Here is a 25,311-nt window from a genome sequence, read left to right as displayed (position 1 = left end):
TAACTTGAGATCTGGCATGAAGTGCCCAACTTCACTTGTTTCTGAGTTGTGATTTCTATGAACTTCAATTTCCCCTGTTCAATGCTCCCTTTAAGTTGTACGATCATATGACAGCCTGAAAATCCCCAGCCTGAAATAAAATTAAATGCGCCAAGCACTTGAACAAATCACCCATACACACGAAAACAAAACAAGAGGGAACCATGTCCCAATTCTTTCACAATTTTAAAGATTGTAGAGATGACAGCATGGGCAATATCACTGGACTAGTAACCCACAAGCCTAGACACACGCACAATGGCAGCTGCTGGAATTTGTATTTATTTCATAGAATCTGGAATTAAAAGCAAGTCTCAGTAATGGTCAACAGGGTCGATTGTCAAACTGCAAATCCTTTCAACACATGCCAATGGCAGGTGGTAAGAGCAGGAGAGATTCCTGGTCAGCCAAGTGATGGAAAGAAAGTTGCAGCCTATTCATCGCCCCAGACTACAACATGCATGTAAAAGTGCATGTTGCCATAGCAACTTGGACTCCCTAAATGATCAGTAACACACACACACACACAAACACACATGGTGACCATGAAAGTATCATTGATTGTTATAGTTCAATAATGTCCTATTGGGAAGCAAATCTGCTGTCCTAACCTGGTCTGGCTTACATGCAACTGCAAACCCAGAGCAATGTGGTCGAGCAAGCCAGCTGAAAGGCAGTAGAAGTGAGCAGCAAATGCTGGCCATCACATCCCATGAAAAATTAAAAAGAAACTTCCATCAAATCATCAACTAGGGCAGAATTTAACAGGTGGCGGGCAGAATGCATCCTGACTGCCCGTCAGATATTTAATACTCCATGGAATGTTAATTAGCTCACTCAAGTGAAAGTCCTGTTTCAGAGAGATACCGGCAGGCCCAGCAGTGCCACCAGGAACAGTGGCCACTGCTGGGACTACAAGTAGTCCTTAGAAGGTCCTCAGAATCTAAGTCCCAGAGGCAGGCTGCAGGTAAGTGTGGGGCTATTTCAGAGGGGATGGGGAGAGAGAAGAGGGGGGGGGGTGGGATCTTGATGGAGAGGCTGGCAGGGGGGTTGGGGGGGGGGGCTGCTGGGGCAGACCTTGGGAGGGGGAGCAGTTGATGGAAAGGGGGCCAGTGAGGGAGGCACCCTCCCCACTTTCCCCACACAAGGCCCAGGCTTAGCTGCTAGGCTTCCCTCCCAGACCCTGACTGCCTCTCATTGGCCTCAAAATTGAGGCCAAGTGGGAAATGGCCCTTAATTGGTCACTTAAGGGCCTCAATCGCAGTGAGGGTAGGCAGGCTGCCCTTAACCTTGCACACCCTCCATACAATTTAGGTCAAAAGCAGGCAGGAGGGCAGTGGGAATGCCACCCAGGTAATTTAAGAGCATCACCACCTTGTCCATAATCTGCATTGTTTAAACAAAACAAAAAAAACTGATCAAGTTTCTTTTCATACTTAGTTCATCATACCAAACAACATCTTGGTGAATATACATTATATTCTCTCTAAAAATGGCACCACACCCACAAACATTCACTCCCTCCACCACCAACGCACAATGGCAGCAACGTGTACCATCTACAAGACGCACTGCAGGAATTCACCAAGGCTCCGTAGACAGCACCTTCCAAACCCATGACCACTACCATCTAGAAGGACAAGGGCAGCACATAGATGGGAACACCACCACCTGGAAGTTCCCCTCCAAGACACTCAACGTCCTGACTTGGAAACATATTGCCGTTCCTTCGCTGTCGCTGGGTCAAAATCATGGAACTCCTTTCCTAACAGCGCTGTCACTGTACCTACACCACATGGACTGCAGTGGTTCAAGAAGGCAGCTCACCACCACCTTCTCAAGGGCAACTAGGGATGGGCAATAAGTGCTGGCCCAGTTAACGAAGCCCACATCCCATGAATAAAAGATTTTTGATTGAGAGCCACATAGCCACATAGGGGGGTGGGGGGGTTGCAGACAGGAAAGTGGATTTGAGGCCACAATCAGATCAACCAGGATCTTAGTGATTGATGGATCAGGCTTGAGAGGCTGAATGGCCTACTCCTGCTCCTAATTCTTGTTATCTTGTGTCCTTGTAGGAATTCACTGTCTGAAAGGGTGGTGGATGGCAGATTCAACTGAAGCTTTCAAGAGCGAAATAAATAGGCACAGGGGGGAAAAAATTGCAGGGTTATGGGGAAAGTGTTTGGCAGAGGAGGGGGAAGAATGGGACTGACTGGACTGCTCTTGCAGAGAGCAGACAAGGGTTTGACAGGCTGAATGGCCACCTTCTGTGCTGGAACCGTTTATAATTCTGCATCTTCAAATTTCAACACCACTCCCTCTCAGCTTATATCCAAATCATCACATGGACATAAATGGCGCAGAACTCAACCCTATACGATACCACCACCCACTACCAACCAGGCTGAAAAACTCTCCACAACTCCTAAAACCTGATTTTAACTCAGGGCAGGAATCACGTGTGTGGAAGCAGAGATGGTAAAGCATCAATGCCCTTAAAGCTCAGAGCCTGAGAAAACTCTTTTGGAGGGGAGGTGAGCCCATTACAGGGAACCCACGGACACAATCCTTGGCTAAGTAAATACAGATTTGACAGGGATGGGCCATTGTTTGCAATTGGGAAGCAGGCCCATAGTAATCATGTGGGACCGGGAGGATCTCTCTCTTGCTCCTTTCGCCTTCATAGAACCTGCACAAGGTTTGTCTAAGGTCACTTATCTGGACATGCTGTGGCCAGGATCTTTGCTACTGCCAGCTGTCACTGAAGACTATGCAGGATTTAATCAGACTTCGGGTTAAAATGGCACTGGGTGTCCCGATGGTATCACTGGGACATGGCATGGACAATTTAAGTCCTTGCTCTTCTGAGGCAGATGGCCTTCCGGTGACTGAACCCAGGCCAAAAAAGTGGTGGAGGGCATGGTAGTGTGTCGAATATGGCACAAAACCCATCATACACCAACCTGCTCCCTCCCCCCACAACGGGGGCATTTCCTGCCAGGTTGAGGAAGGTTGAAATTTGTCTTCTACTAATTAATTTTAAAGGATTTTGAATCCAATTTTTTGATTCTTACCCCTAACTCCATATCCCTTTAATCCTCCCTAATAATCTCCCAGGTTGTATTTTTGAAAGGCTTCCTTAAAGCCTATGTACACTACATTCACTGTATTTACCCCATCAAATCTAGTGCTCATTTCAAAATTCCCTGCTTATTTCTATCTAGTTTGTATTTATCCAAATATATGGTAATTTCATCATAAATTAGTCTCCACAATGTATCCCACCACAGATATTAAACAGCGTGATAGCTTGGATTCCAGGTGACTGAATTTTAATGTGGAACAGGAACAACTAAAGGAAGTCTAAAACATAAAACCGGAACAGATTTTCTAAATGTGGATAGTCTACCTGACCATATACGTCAAACAAGAAAATTAGTATAAGCTGACTCAGGCACAGAAAATATTCCTTATAAAACATGAAGACAAGAGGTTTCACTCAAAGTGCAGTGGCATTTGGATAGATCACAACTTAAGCTCAGAGGAGGCTGTTGACCAGGGGCTGCAGCCGAACTGTTGACACATAGGCAAAAGCAACTTTTGAACTGAAGTAACCTGAGTTCGGTTGCTGGTCTGAGCTGGCTGGAACCGGTTTGAATTAGCTGAGTTTTTGAAAAACAAGGGAAATATGATAAGACACAAGTCCTTATTTAGAAAAGGAGTTATGAGGTAATGCTACCTAAGTCCTTGGGCCTTCCGTGCTCAGTGGGCACCGCGGGGACTGGGGTGCTTTATTGACCCCTTTAATCACATTTTGGTTTAAAATTTGTAAGTTTCCTTTAAACTTTGTCCTTGGTTTTACAGCTGACCTGAATTAGGGGCTGTGCTTGTTTTGTCCTTCATTTTGTTAATTTAGTTTAATTGTTTAACTCCAAAAAGAGTTGCCTAAATCCTTGGGACAGAGCCAATAAGGAGAAATAAGGCAAGCAAGCCTAAACCAATGGGAGAGAGACAGCACAGCTTGAAGAGATAAGATTCGGAATAAGAATGGAGAATCTCGGGCGTGGAGCCAGCGAAGTCTCCGGAGACCAACCATTGTGGAAGTGGAAGAACCTACGTCAGCAACGTAAAGACGACGTTGAAAGAGAGAGAGAATGGAATGCCTGGAGAGCGTCAGCTCTTCTTTTCGGGTATTCGCCTTTCTATTCTATGACCACTCAGGGAGTGTCAGAGAAACCTACTGGTTGTGCGTTTAGATCCTAGTTTGGGTATAAAACTATATAACCTGGTGCAAACTGCATGCCTATATCTAACCAGCCGTATAAGCTATATGTATATGATCTAACAACGTGAATAAAGCAAATTGACAGTTAAGAGAGAATTGACTCTTCTCCTCTTTGTACTAAGCCAATAACTGTAACCGGTGACCCCCGGTCAACATAGCAGACCTGTCCCTGAATCAAAGGCCAAGTTCCCAATACAATACAATACAAGTGCAGAACTGCGATTTATTGAGGAAAATAGCCAAACATACGAAACAATGTTACAACGATAGCCGGTTCAGTTGATAATCTCAGTCTGGAGCTACAAGGCTGCTCTGCCTCAAGACTGTCTGCCTTTCTCCAGTTGCACATGTAAAGGCACCAAAAATCTACAGGGCCCACTCATTCAAACTCTGCAGGTAGTTCCTTTGTTTCAAGCTGTGCAGGTAATTCATTTGTTTCAAGCTGTGCAGGTAGTTCATTTGTTTCAAACTCTGCAGGTAGTTCATTTGTTTCAAGCTCTGCAGGTAGTTCCTTTGTTTCAAACTCTGCAGGTACTTCCTTTGTTTCAAGCTCTGCAGGTAGTCCATTAGTTTCAAACTCTGCAGGTAGTTCATTTGTTTCAAACTCTGCATGTGGTTCATTTGTTTCAAACTTGGCAGGTAGTTCATTTGTTTCAAACTCGGCAGGTAGTTCATTTGTTTCAAACTCTGCAGACAGTTCATGTGTTTCAAACTATGCAGGTAGTTCCTTTGTTTCAAGCTCTGCAGGTAGTCTATTAGTTTCAAACTCTGCAGGTAGTTTGTTTGTTTCAAACACTGCAGGTAGTTCATTTGTTTCAAACTCTGCAGGTTGTTCATTTGTTTCAAACTCGGCAAGTAGTTCGTTTGTTTCAAACTCTGCAGGTAGTTTGTTTGTTTCAAGCTCTGCAGGTGGTTCATTTGTTTCAAACTCTGCAGGAAGTTCCTTTGTTTCAAACCCTGCAGGTAGTTCATTTGTTTCAAACCCTGCTGGTAGTTTGTTTGTTTTAAACTCTGCAGGTCGTTCCTTTGTTTCAAGCTCTGCAGGTAGTTCATTTGTTTCAAACTGTGCAGGAAGTTCATTTGTTGCAAACTCTGCAGGTAGTTCCTTTGTTTCAAACTCTGCAGGTAGTTCGTTAGTTTCAAACTCTGCAGGTCGTTCCTTTGTTTCAAGCTCTGCAGGAAGTTCATTTGTTTCAAACTCTGCAGGTCGTTCCTTTGTTTCAAGCTCTGCAGGTAGTTCATTTGTTTCAAACTCTGCAGGCAGTTCGTCTGTTTCAAGCTCTGCAGGAAGTTCATTTGTTTCAAACTCTGCAGGTAGTTCCTTTGTTTCAAACTCTGCAGGTAGTTCCTTTGTTTCAAACTCTGCAGGTAGTTCATTAGTTTCAAACTCTGCAGGTAGTTCATTAGTTTCAAACTCTGCAGGTAATTCATTTGTTTTAAACTCTGCAGGTAGTTCATTTGTTTCAAACTCTGCAGGTAGCTCCTTTGTTTCAAGCTCTGCAGGTAGCTCATTTGTTTCAAGCTCTGCAGGTAGCTCATTTGTTTCAAATGCTGCAGGTAGTTCCTTTGTTTCAAGCTCTGCAGGTAGTTCCTTTGTTTCAAACTCTGCAGGTAGTTCATTTGCATCAAACTCTGCAGGTAGTTCATTAGTTTCAAACTCTGCAGGTACTTCCTTTGTTTCATGCTCTGCAGGTAGCTCATTTGTTTCAAACTCTGCAGGAAGTTCATTTGTTTCAAACTCTGCAGGAAGTTCATTTGTTTCAAACTCTGCAGGTCGTTCCTTTGTTTCAAGCTCTGCAGGTAGTTCATTTGTTTCAAACTCTGCAGGCAGTTCGTCTGTTTCAAGCTCTGCAGGAAGTTCATTTGTTTCAAACTCTGCAGGTAGTTCCTTTGTTTCAAACTCTGCAGCTAGTTCCTTTGTTTCAAACTCTGCAGGTAGTTCATTAGTTTCAAACTCTGCAGGTAGTTCATTAGTTTCAAACTCTGCAGGTAATTCATTTGTTTTAAACTCTGCAGGTAGTTCATTTGTTTCAAACTCTGCAGGTAGCTCCTTTGTTTCAAGCTCTGCAGGTAGCTCATTTGTTTCAAGCTCTGCAGGTAGCTCATTTGTTTTAAATGCTGCAGGTAGTTCCTTTGTTTCAAGCTCTGCAGGTAGTTCCTTTGTTTCAAACTCTGCAGGTAGTTCATTTGTATCAAACTCTGCAGGTAGTTCATTAGTTTCAAACTCTGCAGGTACTTCCTTTGTTTCATGCTCTGCAGGTAGCTCATTTGTTTCAAACTCTGCAGGAAGTTCATTTGTTTCAAACTCTGCAGGAAGTTCATTTGTTTCAAACTCTGCAGGTAGTTCATTTGTTTCAAGCTCTGCAGGTAGTTCCTTTGTTTCAAACTCTGCAGATAGTTCATTTGTTTCAAACTCTGCAGGTAGTTCGTTTGTTTCAAACTCTGCAGGTATTTCGTTTGTTTCAAATTCTGCAGGTAGTTCATTTGTTTCAAACTCTGCAGGTAGTTCGTTTGTATAAAATTCTGCAGGTAGTTCGTTTGTATCAAGCTCTGCAGGTAGTTCGTTTGTTTCAAGCTCTGCAGGTAGTTCGTTTATATCAAGCTCTGCAGGTAGTTCGTTTATATCAAGCTCTGCAGGTAGTTCATTTGATTCAAACTCTGCAGGTAGTTCATTTGTTTCAAACTCTGCAGGCAGTTCATTTGTTTCAAACTCTGCAGGTAGTTTATTTGTTTCAAACTCTGCAGGTAGTTCATTTGTTTCAAACTCTGCAGGTAGTTCGTTTGTTTCAAACTCTGCAGGTAGTTCGTTTGTTTCAAACTCTGCAGGTAGTTCATTTGTATCAAATTCTGCAGGTAGTTCATTTGTTTCAAACGCTGCAGGTAGTTCAGTTGTTTCCAGCAGTGCTACTTCTCCTTCAGGTCTTTTCTGTTTTGGTTGTCTTGTGATTGTCCCCTCTCCAGCTATGGGTGGGGTTTCAATCCACTGATTATTCCGCATTAAGAAAATCTTCCCCAATCTCAGGGCGTTAATGGTTCTTTCGATTTCAATTGCTGATAAATAAAACAAATGTTTTTGGTTATATTTTTGGTATGTTCTCAGTATTGCTCCTTGTGTCTGCACAATTATCAATCACTGGATACTACGCATCACAATTAATCTGGAAAGGAAAATCGGATGGACCTGAAGTTAAAACCGCATTCTCAAGGAAGCAATTGTCTCTTTAAGAAGTATTTTACAAACTATGACTTGTGACACAAGTTGTATCAAAATGATCCGCTACACTGACAAGAGGTAACTATGCTCCTTAGGTAACAAATTATTATAACATTTTGCTATTCTCCACTGCCAGGTGTAAGCACAGTGTCTCTTTTAAAAAGAAAACATGCTAACTAAGTCAGACCATCAGAGAATCCTCTCCTTCTCCTTCCCCATTACTCTGACCTTTTATGAACATACCAAAGGAAACAAGGAAGCAACAGCTAGTCTATCAAGCCTATATCATCCTGACACAGTGCAAACTACACACACCATCAATTCTGTCTGCCCCTGGCATCCCTAAAGTCAAAATCTCCTGGACAGCCAAGAAAATAAAAAAAAAGTAGATTAAATTTAGAAAAACTTCTGGTAAATTTCCTACTGGCCCTGGAAGGCAATCAAGTAAAGAGTCCACAGTGACTGATATCCCAGCAAACCCACCTACCTTCTATAACGTGGGTATCATCTAATCGCAGGAACTCACCTCACTCCCTTTTGAAAGCCTTAGCAAATCCACATTACCATGCATACTGGTAACTAATTCAACAATTGATAACTCTATGAAAACATAGTTTTCTTGGCATTTGATCCAACTTGATACTTCTATAACTTCTACTGATGCCTCTTAGTCCATCACAGTCTAAGCAACTCAAATAACCCACCTACGAACAGACATTAATCTTTTCAATATTTCAAGACTGCAAATATATTGTCATAAAATCAACATTTTTCAAAGTAAAAAGCCCAAGTTCTCCAAGTCTGTTCTCATAAATAAGGGCCCTTAAACTAGGTATCAATCCAGTGGTCTTCCTTTGAACATCTTGAGTCTTGATATCATTCCCCATGTATGGAGGCCAAGATTGGATACAGTAATCTACATGAGACAACCAGTTGTGAAACAACCAGCTCTTCCACATCATTTCAATGTCCTTCCACTGTATTAGCACCCTTTTGGAGGGCTAATCAGAAGACATGCCATAGGCCCCTTGCTCAGCCTGGTTCTGATAGGAGGGCGAGGGATAAGCTGCAAGAGATAGGGTCCAGAAGAAGTATCTTCTGCTTTCTTTGGATGGCAATCGGATGGATCCACAGCCCCCAACCAAGAGGAATTCCACATACAGACCTATTTATCTGTGCATGTGAAGGGCACATGGAGTGGAAGCCAAAACCCTCAGAAGAATTCTGGCTGCATGAACTAAAATTAAAGAGAGCAACTAGACAGCTATCTTAAAAGAACAAAAACAAAAATACCTGGAAAAACTCAGCAGGTCTGACAGCATCTGCGGAGGGGGATACAGTTGACGTTTCAAGTCCGTATGACCCTTCATCAGAACTAAAAAATATAGAATTTCTTCCTATAGTGCTGGAGCTGCCCGCCCTTCACCACCTGTAACCCACAAATACCAATTAACCTCTCCAATAACAATTTCTTCTACAGTTTCTTGCACAAACCCCGCTTCATTCTAATCAATGACATATAAGCACTCAACACGATGGAGAAATCAGGGTTGAAAAACCTTCACTGGGCTTTGTGGTGGAGCAGGTATCAGTGTCATTTGCTCCTCACTCCACTGGAGTATCTAGAGTTGGAATGGGATCACCTGATTTCCTACATCTGTATATGAGGGGTAGGACAGGGTTGGTGGTGAGAAAGGCACTTTTTTAGTTCTGTTGAAGGGTCATGAGGACTCGAAACGTCAACTCTTTTCTTCTCCGCCGATGCTGCCAGACCTGCTGAGTTTTTCCAGGTAATTCTGTTTTTGTTTTTGTTTTTGTTTTGGATTTCCAGCATCCGCAGTTTTTTGTTTTTATTTCCACTCTTTCCACATTGCCTTGCATACATGTATTTTTTCAACTATACATTCAAATCTCTTTCAAAAAATTACTCCTGATTCTGCTTCCACCACTCTACCCTGCTCAGGAACATTCAGCAAACCCCATGGTCACCAATAAAGTATAAGTTTCTTTTAATCTAAAAAAAACTTATTTGGAGAGCTCCTGGCACTGCACATTTTCACCCACCTCACCACGCTCCCTCCTACTTTTGCTCTAAGACACAGTCTTTAAGCAGAAGATTCATTTTCAGAAAGTGAAGGGAATCCAGGAATATTGGATGAGTTTCAGTGTTTAATTGTAAAACTTGGGAGAATTTTTATTACTGTGGGAGAAGTGAGAAAGCTAATTCTCAATTATGGGAGTATTGGATCTGGGATTGCAGGAGCACAGCTGCAAGAAGTGGGAGGTGCAACCTGGAGTCTTAGAGTGGTATATGGATGTGGTGGTGGTGAGAGAAATGATGCCATGAAAAAAGTAACAATTTATTTACTTCAAATGTCATTCCCTTTTCTCTCTACTGTTGCAGTGCTGAGTAATATATTGTAGACTATGACGTTTATCTTAGCTGCTGGAAGAAACACAGCTGGCCTGGACAGCCTGCCACACCTGCTCTTATATCATCAAGGTTAGGGAATTTCCATTGCCCATTGAAGCATAAATGAACAATTGTTACACAATTACATTTCAAACAAGTTAGAGATTTAATAGTTCAAATGCGAGTACAGAGACAGGGGAGGAGCTTGGCCTAAAATAGCCAAGTGGTTATGGTACTGGGCTTGTAACCCCAAGATCAAGAGTTCAAATCTCACAATGGCAAACTATGAAACAATGTAACTTCATCTGAAACAGATGGAAACGGGTTTGTACTCGAAAGAGTTACAGAGACAGGGGAAAGAGGAAACAACAAAAGTGAAGGTCCATGAGAGGGTAGAAGGCAGGAGTAATTATAAGGGCAAAAGGTATTTTAAAGCGATGACACTAAGGCCATTGCTGAGCAGCAAAAGGAGAAGGTCAGGGGGGATAAAGGGAACACAACAAAGTGTGAGATTGGAAAGTGGGTTTGGTCAGAAAGAAATAAAAGGATGAAGGATCCAGAGGGGCATTGGTATACAAGATCTGTTGAAACTTTAATCCCTTGACATCTAAAAATGAAGAATATTTTTATTAAAGCTTTGGATGAGATGAAGGATATAATGGAACAGCAGAACAGGAAACTCTGAAAGAAAGTGTGAGTTGATGCTTCTGAAAACAGAGCTCGAGTGTGCTCATGGGGCGGCATGCAGAGTTGAGCATGGATCTCAGAAATCCTTTGTCTATTTACCCATCAAATCTTCCTTTAAATCCCTTTGCTCCAAGGAGAACACCCTCAGTTTCTCCAACTTAACCTTGTAGTTAAAATCCCTCAATCCCAGAACCAATCTCGTAAATCACCTCAGCACACTCTCAAAAACCCTCACATCCTTTTCAAAGTTTGGTGACCACAACTGGACACAGTCTAGTTGTGGCCTAAACAGAGCTTTATAAAGGTTCAGCATAACTTCCCTGCTTTTGTACTTGATACTTCTATTTATCAAGTATCCATATACTTTACCAATTACTCTCTCAGTATGTCTTACTGCCTTCAAAGACCTATGCACATGAACCCCTAGGTCCCTCTATCCCTGCACTCTCTTTAGGACTGTGCAATTAAGTTTATATTGCCTCCCCTTCTACCAAAATGCAGCACCTTGCGCTGCCTCACAATGCCATTTGCCATGTCTGCCAAGTCTGCCATCCTTAATCCTGTTACAGTTAATTAGTATCACCCTCAGTGTTTGCTACACTTGCAAGTTTGGTATCATCGGCAAGTTTTGAAATTTTACTCTGTATTCCAATGTCCAAATCATTTATATACATTAGGAAAAGCAGTGGTCCAAGCACTAAGCCTTCAAGAATACCAGTTTCTATCATCCTCCAGTATGAAAAACAACCATTTAGTGTGACTTACACCATTTTTAAAATCTAAGCTGACACTGACCGCACTATTCCATAAGCTTCAATTTTATTAACCAGCTTTTTATGTAACACATTGTCAGACACTTTCTTAAAATCCATATAGACAACATAAACTGCGTTCCCTTCAACAACCTTCTCTGTTACTTTATCAAAAAATTCAGTTAGATTAATCAAGCATGATCTGCCTTTTATAAATCCATGCTGGCTCCCCTTAATTACCTCAAACCTCTCCAAGTGCCTGTTAATTTTTTTTCTGCCTGATTATTGTTTCTAAAGCCTTACCCACCACTTCAGTTAAAGTGACTGCCCTGTAGTTACTAGGATTGTCCTTGCACCTTTTCTTGAATATGACCACTCTCAAATCATCTGGCACTTCCCCGTATCAGGAAGTTTAGAAGATTGTGGCAAGCCCTTCCACTATTGCCACTCCACTGTCTGTAACAACCTCGGATGCAAGCAATCTGGACGAGGCAACTTATCTACTCTGAGCACAGCCAGCCTTTTCAGTACATCTCATCAATTTTCACCCCATTCATTACCTCTACCATCCCAACTTCCACCCATATTGTGTCAGCATCCTCTTCCTTCGTAAACACCAATACAACACACTGATTAGGTATTCTAACCTGTGCCTCTAAGCATATATCACCCTTTTTAACCCAATAGGCCACACCCTCCCTCTTATTACCCTGGTAGAACATTTTTTGTGTTCCCTTTATGTTAACTGCCATTCTATTTGAAATTCTTTCCTTGTCAGTATTATTTTGTTCTTCACTTCCCCGCCCAACTTATTGTATTTGGCCTGGTTCTTGCTTGAAGAGTTCACCCGATATGAAACAGTATTGTTTCATCATAACCTCTAACTCCCTCATCATCCAATGAGCCCTGGCTTTGATTCCCCTAACATCTTCCTTTGTTGAAATGTACCTAGCCTGGTACTGAAGTATCCCTACCAGAAAGGTCACACATTGTTCCATTACAGTTTTTCCTGTCAGTCATCCCATTGAGGTTAGCCTTCTTGCAATTTAGAAGTTCTATTTTAGATTGTTCCTTGCTCTTTTCCATTACTAATCTAAACTTTATGATATGATGATCACTCTTACACAAGTATTCTCCCATAGAAACTTTGTCTATTTCTCAGCATCATATCCAGCAATGCCTTTCTAGTTGGGCGGCAGAGAGCATACTAATCAAGGAAGTTCTCCTGAATACATTTCAGAAATTCTTCCCCCCTCTTTCCCCTTACTCCAGCATTATTCCAATCGATATTTTGTTGAATAAAGTCCCCCAGTATCACCACTCTATAGTTTTTGGAAATCTGTGATTTTCCTGCAATTTTGATCCTCCATCTCTTTCGCATTATTTGAAGGCTGCCAGTAACGTTGTCACACTCATCATGCTTCTCAACCCTAACCAAATGGATTTTGTTCTGACTCCCTCAAGGACATCCTCTTTCTAACACTACAACCTCACCTCCCTTCTTCAGTTCCCGATCTTTTCGGAACACTTTATATCTTTGGATATTAAGCGACCAGCCCTCATAATTTTTAAACTACATTTTCATTATTGCCACTACATCATATTCCCTTCGTGGCTACTTGTTCTTGTAGCTCACCAACCTTACTCACCACATTATTCACTGTGCCTTTGTATTCCTGATCTTGCTCCTAACTAATATGATACTGCTTTCTTCTCTAGTACTTTTCAACACTCTCACTTAGTCCTCCTTTCTACTGGTGCTGGCACCCATTCCATTGCCAGTTTAGTTTAAACCCCCCCCTAATCACACTAGTGAAGCTCTCCATGTCCCAGTTCTATTGCAGTGTAATCCTTAACCTTTTGCCTCAGAACTGGTCCCAATGCATCAAGAATCTGAAGCCCTCTCCTATACCATGCCTCAAGCCACATTATGATTCCATCTTATTTCTACTCTCGCTAACACATTGCACTAGCAGTAATCCAAAGATTACTACCTTCAAGGTCATATTTTTTAACTTCTACCTTAAACTCCAGGAAATCTGACCATAGAACCTCAATACCTGCCCTCTCTATGTCGATGTTGAGTACTGTGCCTTGTTCTTTACTTATTTTTTTCCTGAAATGGCCTAGCTTTATTATATCTGTTATTTTTCCTCTCTTGGGAGATTAGCTGATGGGATGAGGAATATTGGGACGGGACATGATAGATCAATTGGTCTTTTTTATGTCTGTCTTTTTCATGTGTGTCTTTTTCATATTTTTTGTATTTGATGGTCAGGAGGTGACAATACAACTTTTCTCTCTTTTATTGGCATCTGACTCCTGTGACCCACTAGCAATTGTTTTACATTAGCCAGTAAACTGGCAGTTGAATACGGAGGACAGCAGGAATCAAGCCTGGAAGGTAGATGTCAAAAACTACCTAGAGACACAAATGAGGGGGAAGTAGGACACCCAGGCCGACTTCAGGTCTGGTCGAGTTTGGGGATAAAGCTGTGAGTTGGAGACAGAATGCATGGTAGCTCCAGCCATTACGGGAAATCAGCCAGTATGTGGGCCAGCAAATCAACAGCAGCACAAACTTTGTTACACAGCAAGTGGTTAGGATTTGGAAAGCACTGCCTGAGAGCACAGTGCAGGCAAATTCAATCGGGGCTTTTAAAAGGAAATTTGATAACTATATGAAGAAAGAACATTTGCAGGGCTATAGGGAAAAGGCAGGGGAGTTGGGCCAGAGAGACAGCATGGACATGACATGCCAAACTGGCTCTGTGCCATTACCATTCTATGATTCAATGAATCCCTCGTTGCTTAAAAATATTTTTCCCCCGTAATCTCTGGTTCTTTTGTCAGTCATCTTAAATCCAACCCTTTACCTATTGCTAAAAGTTTCTCTTTATTTCTTTTATCTAAAGCCTTAATGATTTTAAACACTTCTATTACATCTCCTCAAGTTTTCTCTACTATAAGGAGAACAATCCTAGCTTCCCCAGTCTACCCATGTAACTGCAATCCCTCATCCCTGGAACCATTCTAATAAATTCTCAGAAGTAGTTGGAAAATCATGCAGAGCACAAGTCTGAATTTCTGATACGTATCCCTAACTGAACGAGTCTGTCCACCAAGAGTACGAAATCAGAAGATTGTCCCGTTATTGCAGCCTTCAAATATCATTTGCTCTCGCATTACAAAGAAACCTGATTCAGCAAAATGCACTTATTGCAAATTGTATTCTATCAGGAACAATCCAAAAGAGTTGCATAACTTACTCTGCAAAGGAATCCTGGGCTTTTCCACACTTTCCACATGTTTGAGTAAGCAAGTATTAAAAAATTTTATCTCATTTAGGAATTTTGATTCTTCCATCCTGGCCTTTCTCGCATCCTTCGAGGCCTGTGTCATCATTACCATATTCCAGGGATTCTGACTACAAGAAAATTGTACAGTCTAAATGATGTTTTCAGTTAATATTAGCCCAACTTCATGCAGCATCAGCAAATCCTCAAACCATACATCAAAACGTATTTTATTATTGGCAGAATTACTAGCAAAGGTGAAAAAAACAAATAGGTAAAAACCAGAAGAATAAAATGATAAAACTCAATATTAAGCTGTAGGTGCATTGAGGCTGAAATTTATTTAAGATGATACAAGATAGCGGCAAAGAGTGATGAAATATTCACTAGTGAAGCCTACAGCTGAATCACTATCTTACCTACACTTTCCTCTTCTCGCCTTGGCAGGCCTGCCACTGGCTGCTCCTTCCTCGCCTCTAATGCAAGTTGTGATGGTGGTGGTGGTGGTGGTGACGGAGGGGGCAGATGTGGAGGGAGAAACTGGACCTCTGTTGGGTTTCCCTCTCGCCCATGATACTGCCACTCCATGGGGCTGCCACGTGAAAGACAGAGGTTGAGGCTTGAAGTGCCTGGGTTGAGCAGTGTAGTGATCTGTTACTGCTCGAACAGCTCAGAGGACACAAATTGAAAATCCCACATTGTGGTTTGAAAATTTGAATTAAGATCTTTGTAATCCGGAAAGTAAAAGCTGGTATCAGTAAAAGGGAATGATGCTGTCAGTCAAATGTCCTCAAGGGAGTGAAAGCAGTCATCCTCACCCAGTCTGGTCTCTGTGTCACTCCAGTCCCCACCAATGTGGTGGTCTCTTAGCTTCCCTCTGAAGTGACCTAGCAACCCACTCTGTTATATCAAACTGCTTAGCACCATCAGCCCACGTTTTCTCTAATTTTTGTTTTTCCCAGCCTACTTGAAATTGAATTGGTATCTTTAAGGTGTTTTGCACAGCAGCATTAACAGACCCAAGGTCCCCCTTGTAGAGGCAGAACACTTTGTATTGACCTTAACTCTCTCTACCTGACTGCTCCTGATTACCTTTCCAATATGCTAATCTTCTGGTAGCTCTAACTGCCAGGCAATGGCAGACTCTCACTTGGTGATGAGAATCACTTGGCAAAAACTGGATGAACTTTCAGAAATCAGAGAGGGTGTGGCAAACCACGCTGGATTGTCAGCAAGTCGCCTGGAATTAAGAACTGATTCACGGAGGTTTCCATGAGAAAGCTGGGAGAAATAAGTTCAGGCTCAGCTGGTGACTGCTACAGTTCATTCTTTCCAGCCTGCTTTCTGACCTGGGCAGCTGCTCTCACAGCCAGCTCCTGTCCACACATGGCCAGTTCACTCACAGAATAGAGCAGTGATCATGTTAAAGAAGGCTGTAGGTTTCAGCATTGAAGTCTGAAAGCCTCGAATATCCAGAGATACTGGTGTTCAGACAAGTCAAGACAGCTTATCCTCTGTAAACTCTCTATTAGGAGGTCTCACCTTCTTGGAGTTGGATCTCTGTGCCTATCCCCTCTGCCCCGTGGAGTAGCATGGGCTGGGTTTTATGTTTCTTGACGGGGTAGGGGATGCTGAATGGATACTAAGTTAGCTTTCCTGCCATTGTCGAATCAAGCGATGGACAGCCAATTAGTGGTCCTCTGGCAGGATGGCAGCCAATTATCAGTGTGAAGAGGGGGGTGGGGGGGTGCTTTTGGCAGGCTCCAAAAAGCTAAAAATATGTTTAAAAAAACCTTCCCGATGCTGATTCCTTCAACAACAGAATCTCCTGGTGCATTCTGCCGTGGAATCTGCTGCTACATTCTGCCATGTCCCCAGTGATGGTCCTTTTCTTCCACCCTTTTGCCTCCTCATAATAGCTGCTGTGAAACACTCCCAAACCTTTTCATGTCCGAAACCCAAAAAATTGCAGACGATCGGGTCATTAACAAGCTCAATAGCTTGTTAATTAGTAATTTTAAAATGCCGGGTGGGCTTTCAATTTGCGTGCCTGCTTGCTGTCCATAATTTCAGAAACTGGAGTGATGTCGTCGTATTGCCGGCACATCATCAGCAGGGTGCGGGGAGACAGCCTGCCTGGTTTGTGGTCATAAAATTGTGACTGAGGAGAAGACAGCTGCTGCTGGTGCTGTTCCTGCTCCTACTAGTGTTGCTGCACCTCTTGCTCTTCATCAAGATGAGTGAAGTTCAAGACAGGTGAACTGATTTCTAAAGATGTTGGCAAATGCCCATCAAACACTGAACGCACTCTCTGAGGAGTGTTGTGAGAAGCAGTCTCCCACCTGGCCATGACTGAAGCTTTTCAGTCTCATTGATCAAAGGCTTCCCAGCCTGTTAACTTCACTGAAGAAGGGAGCTTTCTTACTATGCACTCACATGATTGACCTTGGTGAATTGCTGACAGCTCAGAAAATAGATGCACTAACTCAATGGCTGATTCAAACATGTTAATTACCTATTTGTATATGATACTTACCCAACAACTCCAAGATGATTCCCCATTCAACTCCAATCCCACCATGATGAAACACAGAAGAAGGCGGGGTGATGTCAGGATTCTGACCCAACATGGCTTTTAGGGGATTTAACTCGCTGCACACACCTGAACCCACCTCCTCTTGCTCATTACAATTTCTCCCTGCATCATTCCCAGTTTTCAATCAGAGAGAAGTTTTGAATGTGCTTTAACTACAGATAGTGTTTCACATCCAACGAGAGTTGGCAATCCTAATATTGGGCAAACTGACAAGAAGCAAAGGGCAGATATGGAGCTAGACTTAGGAATTCGTTAAATCAACATTAGTTGCACACTTCAGAACTCTTTGGTCTGAAAATAGGGCCCTTTGAGAACACAAACAAATGTTTTGAGTTTTGTGCATGGAATTGAAGGAAGATTTGAAACTCCCTGTTACCATGAATTCCTACACTGCCACCTCTTATGAAATGGCCACTTTCAATGCTATTTGTACTTCTGAGATTGCAGCGACAGCAAGCCAACAAACGATGGTCAGTGCTTTCTAACACCAAAAACAACAAGGCCTCAATGATGGTACAGGACACCCACAAAGTCTCATGTTGCTCAAACTGCTCTATCCTGAGAATGGAGTGGCCATGTACATGGAAGCTGGCTGGGGGGCCACCCATACCCCTCATCCTCCTCCCCCAAGAACCTAGCCCCATCACTTGATCTGACACACACAACCACCAGCTCAGATACTGGCATTGCACATAACTTGTAGGCTAGCACAATGTTCAGATCAGTATGTAATGAGTTACCCAGACATGAGTTTATGTATCAGCTCACATGACAGTGAAATTGCAGATGAGTAGGGTTGCTTCAAATGTCAATGGGATGGCATACAGGGGAGCACTGAATGGACACATGCACCAAGATGCTGGGTACAATGATTGGCCAGTCACAGCCTCCCATCACTGTTAAAGAGCATGGAAGAGTCCAGCTCCAACTTGGCAAAGACTTGCCCCCTCTGTGGCCTCTGCCCCATTATGCTGTCATCCTGCAGACCCAGAGGTAAAGTCTGGGCTTATCTGTTGCTGCCTTTGTGTGGACAGGTTAGATACTGCCCTGTGAGGATGCGGCAATACTCTCTGGCAATTTCAAAATCTCACACTCCATACTACTTCCAGACATTTTACAATGGAAACTTTTTAGAAAATATTTTATGTGCTTGGGTGCCTGACTTTTTAAATAAAACTAGTTTAGTGTTCACCTTACAGCTTCATGCACATGCGTTGGTCAAATTTAAGATCCTGTTTGGGCTGTGTGACAATAAGGTAGTGCTGAATCAATGTCTTTCAGTACATGAAGGGGACACACCTGCTTTCACCCTTATCCTCAAAGAATGTCATGCAAGGCTGTGCAGGAAGTGGCCAGCAGCATGGGCCACACACGAAAAGCAGTGCAAGACCTCCGTCCCGACACTGCACAAACCAAATTTGTGCCCTTTAACTCGTAGTACCGAGTGATACCATATATCATGCATTGACCTAAAGGCTTTACATTGACACAAACTGTAGTGTAATCTGAGCCTAAAGTTCCCCAAACCAAATTTAAGCAAGTGATGCAAGAGCACCGCAGAAAGTAAACTTGTACTGCTTCAACTTAACACTGACCACAGTAAAAGTGCAACTGGTGTGAAGTTTAGAACTTTCCCAAGTGCTCGAATGTTTGGCTTATTGCAGAGATAATGGCCTCCATGTTCTATTTTTCCTCAGTAACCAGTGTAAATAAGTGAAGTGGTCAGGTCAAGGACAATTTTCTTTTTAAACAATATCCACATGTATTTGCTTGACATTATTATTTTTAATGGCATTTATTACTTACAATTTGAACTGATCAGATATAGAAAGGACATTTTTCACCCTAGATGGCTGCAAATTGACTGCATGATTCATCATGTGGCTGCAGTGCTGAATCACAGCCAGGTAATAATGCTGCTTTGACTTTCTTCAACCACCTATTTTTAAAAGATTTTAAAGACAAAGATTAGGAAGTCTGCACCTCAACACTTTTATTGTTAAATGACAGAAGATTTAATGATTAAAGCACCAAATATATAACATCCAAGTGATAATTAACCTCATGCAATTCTTCACACATGGTTAGGAATTCAAGGAGACATTCATAGACAGAAAGGTTAGTTCACAAATTATTATTGCTGGAATGTTAAATAGACTCAAAGTAGATGGTTTGATATTGAGGAGGAGTTGCAGCTTCAATTACCCTAATTTCCTACTATATCTTCGAGTTTGGTCTGAATTTGATTTCCAAGTGAAAGGCACTTTGTCCACATGTGTTAAGGTGAAGTGGACAATCCTCACCCAGTCAGTTAGTTTCAATGGTTTTTCACTTTATCGCGTGGAGCTGTCCATGTACCCGGTCCAAAAGTATGACAACATATGGCATTATCCTAATGCACCTGTCTTTCCCATACTAAGGAAATGCTTCAAGTTTTCTAAAACTACATGTTTATATATTTATCATGTGACCTCTATCTGCAGCATTAGGCACAAAAGAAAGCTAATTGCATGCTCAGATTTGATGTAACAGCAAAATGTTTTAATCAACTTCTAACCTGCAATCAAGGACCTTCCCTCAATTGAAGTTGACAATGGGGAAGCATTTCCCTGCAAGTTCTCTCGATCACCACCATAACTTTGGCTGAAGAGTAACAGGAACTCTGGAAACCAGCATAACCCTAACCACACAACGATGTATTAAACCTCATTTTGTGTATTATTTAGCTCTTCCAATGTATGTGCTCACACCTTGTTATATCCAATTCAATGAAAGAAAATGTTTGGACATGAATATAATATATTCCAGACTTCTGGGAGAAGGAAGTTTTCACTGGATTAATTTTGTTTAAAACGTGTGCTTTTTGACTTAAGCAGTTTAACTTAACCTTAAACAAATATAAATATTCCTATTTTGATATCTGAAGGTTGACCTTCAAATTGGGAGCAAATTGTGTGCTGTTAGAGACAGTGAATGGAAGCTTATTTTCTTTGGCTACCTTTATGGGTTATGGTTTCCAAAGAGTCAGCAAAATTACAACTTTCAATTCTGAAAGTTATATGTTGATATAAATGTACCATGTGGTGTTACTGGGCGATACTGACCAGGAAAATCTCAGGTCAATCCCCAACTTGTGGTGACTTAGCTGATTTCAACCTCAGATGTAAAAAATTTAGGGCAGGATTTTTCATTTGACGGGGCTTCCCGCCCCACCACCCGAATGTTAGTAGGGAATGCTTCCTTGCAGCCATTTAATGCTCCAAGGAGTGTTAATTGGCTGGAGGTGAGAGAGCTGTCGGCTAATCTGATTAGTCAGCGGCTCTGTACTGGGGCCACAAGCAGTTTCCAGATTCTAAGCCCTGGAGTCCAGGATCAGGTAAGTGCGGAGATTCTCAAAACAGGGAAGGGAGATGAGGGGATGGGAGAAACAGAACAGAGGGGGTCTTGATCAAGAAACCAAAGAGGGAGCACCTGCAAAGGGGAGGGGTGCATCAATGTGGAAAGGAGGCCTTTGAGGGAGGTGCCTTCCTTCCTGCCCGAGGCCCAAGCAGGATGACCTGCTGGTCATCCACCCCAACCCATCCTTGAACTCTTCTCGCCTGCCTCAAAATTGGTAAGTGGCCCTTAAGTGGCCAATTATTGGTCACTTAAGGGTCTCAATTGGGGCAAGGGTGGGCCACCCTAGGCTTTGCCCGTCCCTCAGTAATATTGTGGACAGATCAGGGGCGAGTTGGTGGGAAGGTCACCTGGGGAATTTTACGAGCGGTCCCACCTGCAAACCCACTGGCCAGGATTGCCCACCCGCCGATGTGTAAAATGACGCGGGATGACGTCGGGCAGAACTCCCGACGTCACTGCGCCCCATTTCAACTTTCAAGTAGGCCATTGACAGAGTCATTAAAGTAATTAATGGAACTGCCTGTCCAACCTTAAGGTTGGTGGGCAGGCTAGGAGCCCTGGTAGGCATTAGAAAAAGCATGAAAACTCATCCAAGGGCAGGATGAGGTTTTATGTAGGTTTTAAAAAATGTAATTAAATTGTATTTTAAAGTGATGGACATGTCCCAACTTGTGTGACAGTGTCACATGAGGGGACATGTCAGGGAATTTTTTTTTTCTATTTTTTCCGATTTTTTATTGTAGAGCCGATCTCTGAGGCAGCACTTAGCCTCAGGGAGATGAGTGCACTCTTTCGTGCACATGTGCGAAAGAGCGCGCTTTCGGCTCAGGGAATCCCCCCCCCCCGTCCGTATGGATGTCACGCTGGGCGAGCCTTAATTGGCCTGCCCACATAAAAGGAGCACCCTTAACTTCTCCCCTGATGGGGGTAAGTTCTGTCCACAGGATGGAAACTGTAAAATGCTGACCTCAAAATTGCAAATTCCAGAAACTGGAAATAAAAACAGAAATTGCTGGAAAATTACAACAGGTCAATCAGCAATTTAAAAAAAAATATGGGTTTTGATGCATTGCATGAAAACTGAAGACTGAAATGTGACCAGCTGTTGGAGTTCTTGTAGGAGATGCCACATATTGTGTTAGGGAAAAATCGATGGAATGCATGGGAAGGTTGGGGGAGAAGAGGGGAGTTTCTGAAGTGCATTCAGCAGAATTTTATTCAACCGGCTCAACAAGGGAAGCGGCATTGTTGGATCTGATTCTGGGGAATAAGGTGGGTCAAGTGGATCGAGTGTCAGTAGGGGAAAATTTAGAGAACAGTTGTATTTGACTTATAAGGTTTTGGTTATTTATGGAAAAGGATAATGGGTAATCTAGAATAAAAATACTTAATTGGAGGAGATCCAATTTCATTGTGTTAAGAATGGGAGATTTATAGGATAGGTTTTCTTTGATCTTTCATGTGGTGTGTGTGTCACTGGCTAAGCCAGCATTCATTGCCCATCCCTAATTGTCTTTGAGAAGGTGGCTTCTCAGCAAAACCACACTCCATGAAAGAATAAAAAAAATTCAACGTAAAACGAAACATGAGACTTCTTACTAGTTCTGCACAGCGATAAGCTAACGTGGCCTAGTTGCCATAGGGACCAGGGTCCAGGTTGAGTCCTATTGAGACCGAAGTGCCGGATTTAACCTGAACACAAAAAAGAAGTGGCTTTGTGTAGGTTTACAGACTCTCAGCTTTACTGATTCAGAGACCCTGAACAGAGAAAGATGTTGCAAGGTAAAGATACAAGAAAGTGACTGCTGAGAGGGCAGGATGCTGTTGGGAGCATGTCCTCTGGTTGAAGGGATGGAAGCTGCAGAGATTTAAGGGCACTGCAAGTTTTGCCCTCACATGGCCTGGAGATGGAAAGACCACAATGGGTCTTGCTGCTGGAAACTGATTTGGGGATTCCAGAAAAACGAGAGAAATTATTTGCGACAAGACACTGGACATTGCGACTCAACAAATTGGGAAAATGTAAGCCCATTGGAAGCTGAGAGTAACCTTAGACTGGTTCCTGTAAAGGCTCAATTCCGTAGAGAGTGCAGTGTAACTAATATACTTCAGTACAATTTTTCTCTTTACCCTCTCTTCTATTGTCATGCCTGCTTTCACTTCTCCCCTCTCAAGTATTCTGCCCTTCCAATTCCCCACCACAACCCTTCAGTACTTTTCAACCTGCCTGCACTCAGACTTGATGTTACTCTTAGATAAGCCTACAGTTTTATTCTGACTTTCTCTTGGCATCCTGGGTGTCCTTGTACACCAATCACTGAAAGCAAGCGTGCAGTGCAGCAAACAGTTAGGAAGGCAAATGGTATGTTGGCCTTCATTGCGAGAGAACAGTGAGTACAGGAGCTGAAGCTGTACAGGACCTTGGAGAGACCACACCTGGGGCAGAATTTTGCACTTGTTGGGCAGGCTCGGTGGGGGTGGTTGGAAAGCCAACTGCCACCCGCGATCGGGGCCAGACCGCGATTTCATGCTGGTGGGCCAATTAAGGCTCGTTCAGCGTAAAACGAGAGCGGCAGTGCTCACCACAGCCTGTGCAGGCTAGGAAGGAGAGCAAGCGTGAACTTCGCGCATGCGCACAAGTGAGCGCTTGAAAATCTCCGAGGCACAGAGCTGCCTCAGGGAGATGAAGAGTTTCAAAAATGACAAATAAATATTTTAAAAATGTAACAAAACATGACCCCTTATGTACCTTCTCATCTGACAGAGCCACATGTTATAAATGAAATTATTAAAAATTTATTTTATTTTTTATTGGATGTTAAAAACCTCATCCCACCTTTGGATGAGTTTTGCAAAAAAATACAAAGGTCGCTTGGCCTTTCTGCCAACTGTAAGGTTGGACAGGCAGCAGAAAATTTAGGTTAATTATCTTCTTAATGGCCTTAATATGCCTTTTAATTGTCAGAGGGCATGCTGCCCACTCCCACACGTGCCCGCTGGCCGAAATATCGCACAACTGCATGTTGATATCGGGATGCTCGCCCGACGTCAACGCACGTCATTTTACACTCAGAAACTCATCTGAGGGTCAAATGAAAGTGTGATCATTGTCTTGTTATTTTGATCCAAATCACCTGTTGGAAAGGTGAACGTCCTGAGAGTTGGACGCACGAAGTCAAACCTTAAGTTTCCTGTCTATGCCCATTCTGCGTGAGGCCCCATGTAGCCAAAAGGGCATTGCAAAATGTAAATAGAAATACTTGGAAAAACTCAGCAGGTCTGGCAGCATCAGCAGAGAAGAAAAGAGTTGACGTTTCGAGTCCTCATGACCCAGTTCTGTTGAAGGGTCATAAGGACTCGAAACGTCAACTTTGTTCTTCTCCGCCGATGCTGCCAGACCTGCTGAGCTTTTCCAGGTATTCTTGCAAAATGTACCTACTCTATAGTCTCTTTCAGCCCTGTGCATTGCCAAATCCAATAATTTCAGAGCTGATTGTGCGACTACTATCCAAGGAAAAGCCAGAGAAACATCACACAACACCAACAGGAAATCAATTCGCAAAAGTCGACAGGAAAACATTCTCACAAATGGCCTCGGGGCAATAGCCCTGCAGAACACTGGTGGAAATGACTAACACAAAGCTCAAATAAGTCGACAGAAAATTCTCCAGCAAATCACGACTGCGTTTGCAACCTACCGAATAAACCGTACAAATCTGGGCTACGGAAGTAATCAAGGTGAATAATACATTTACCATGAAATGTGACACATCAGCTGAGCTACATTCTGGGTAGGGAGGGGCCGGGAATTATTACTTTGCATTCCATGAAAAATTTCCGAAGTCAAAAAAGGTCTAAATAAATGAAGCTTATTCACCAAAATTGTTCCCCCTGTCAATTTCCACGTTTGCTGCATTAAATATGGCTATGATTTATAAAGGTGGATAACAGGAGCTGGTTAAAAAGCCCCACTCCACACCCCGCAGTTTCCCACCCCTCTGCAATTGGAGTACTAATCAGCGGAATAACCAAAGAAAGCTGGTTTAGACATTATTAAATTACTTCCTATTTAAATGGAATAATCAGAAAAGTCAGTGGCGCCTTTCATGTAACTTTGGGTGGAAGTTCCACCTTGTCCCGGTGTCAGTCTGCTCTGCTCCCGGTTCTCCACACCACCAGACCCGGCTCTCTGCTGCTGATCTCGGCGCCGCTCACACTCGGATCTCCTCCCTTAGCATCAACATGACCCTCGGTCTTCTTGCTGACCTCTTCAACACGCTCCGGCGCCGCTCGAAAACGAAAAAGCTTTTGTTCCCGTATCTAAACAATTAAGAAGTCTCTAACATTTTCCAGGATTGCCCTACTCTGTGTGTACGTGGGGAGTAATTATGTGGGGCCAGCTCCTATTCCACACAATTTGCCCCGGTTAACCCAGCAAACGCAATAAGCACCACCCTTGTGACGTTTCAGGGGGCTGCTGTTGCTGAAATTTTGTTTTGAAATCTCGTGTATACCTAGAAATATACTTGGTGCACATCTTTTACTTCAGGCAGAAGTATAGTGGAGTGAGCTGGAAGGTTCTGTTGCTGTTTGGTTTTTAGGATTCATTGTGGTCAGGGCTCAAATG

General features: G+C 42.8%; 1 protein-coding gene across 2 annotated transcripts in view; it reads right to left on the bottom strand.

Moving 5' to 3' along the window:
* Positions 1–4,917: 4,917 nt before the first annotated feature.
* Positions 4,918–25,311, bottom strand: part of LOC121285023 (paternally-expressed gene 3 protein-like) — a 48,616-nt gene continuing 28,222 nt past the window's right edge. Inside the window, exons 1-4 of one of the 2 annotated variants that reach the window (XM_041201115.1) lie at positions 24,816–25,100; positions 19,092–19,224; positions 14,663–14,820; positions 4,918–7,378 (exon numbers count right to left, since the gene is read on the bottom strand). In XM_041201115.1, coding sequence (XP_041057049.1) covers positions 5,040–7,378; positions 14,663–14,820; positions 19,092–19,165 — 2,571 coding nt within the window. In that variant the 5' untranslated portion in view covers positions 19,166–19,224; positions 24,816–25,100 and the 3' untranslated portion in view covers positions 4,918–5,039. Of the gene's footprint in view, positions 7,379–14,662; positions 14,821–19,091; positions 19,225–24,815; positions 25,101–25,311 lie in introns of those variants that run through there. The other variant, XM_041201125.1, reaches the window with a different exon arrangement.

Source organism: Carcharodon carcharias, chromosome 1 (assembly GCF_017639515.1).
Source record: "Carcharodon carcharias isolate sCarCar2 chromosome 1, sCarCar2.pri, whole genome shotgun sequence".
NCBI classification, from domain to species: domain Eukaryota; kingdom Metazoa; phylum Chordata; class Chondrichthyes; order Lamniformes; family Lamnidae; genus Carcharodon; species Carcharodon carcharias.
This window is presented reverse-complemented; position numbering and strand designations above follow the sequence as displayed.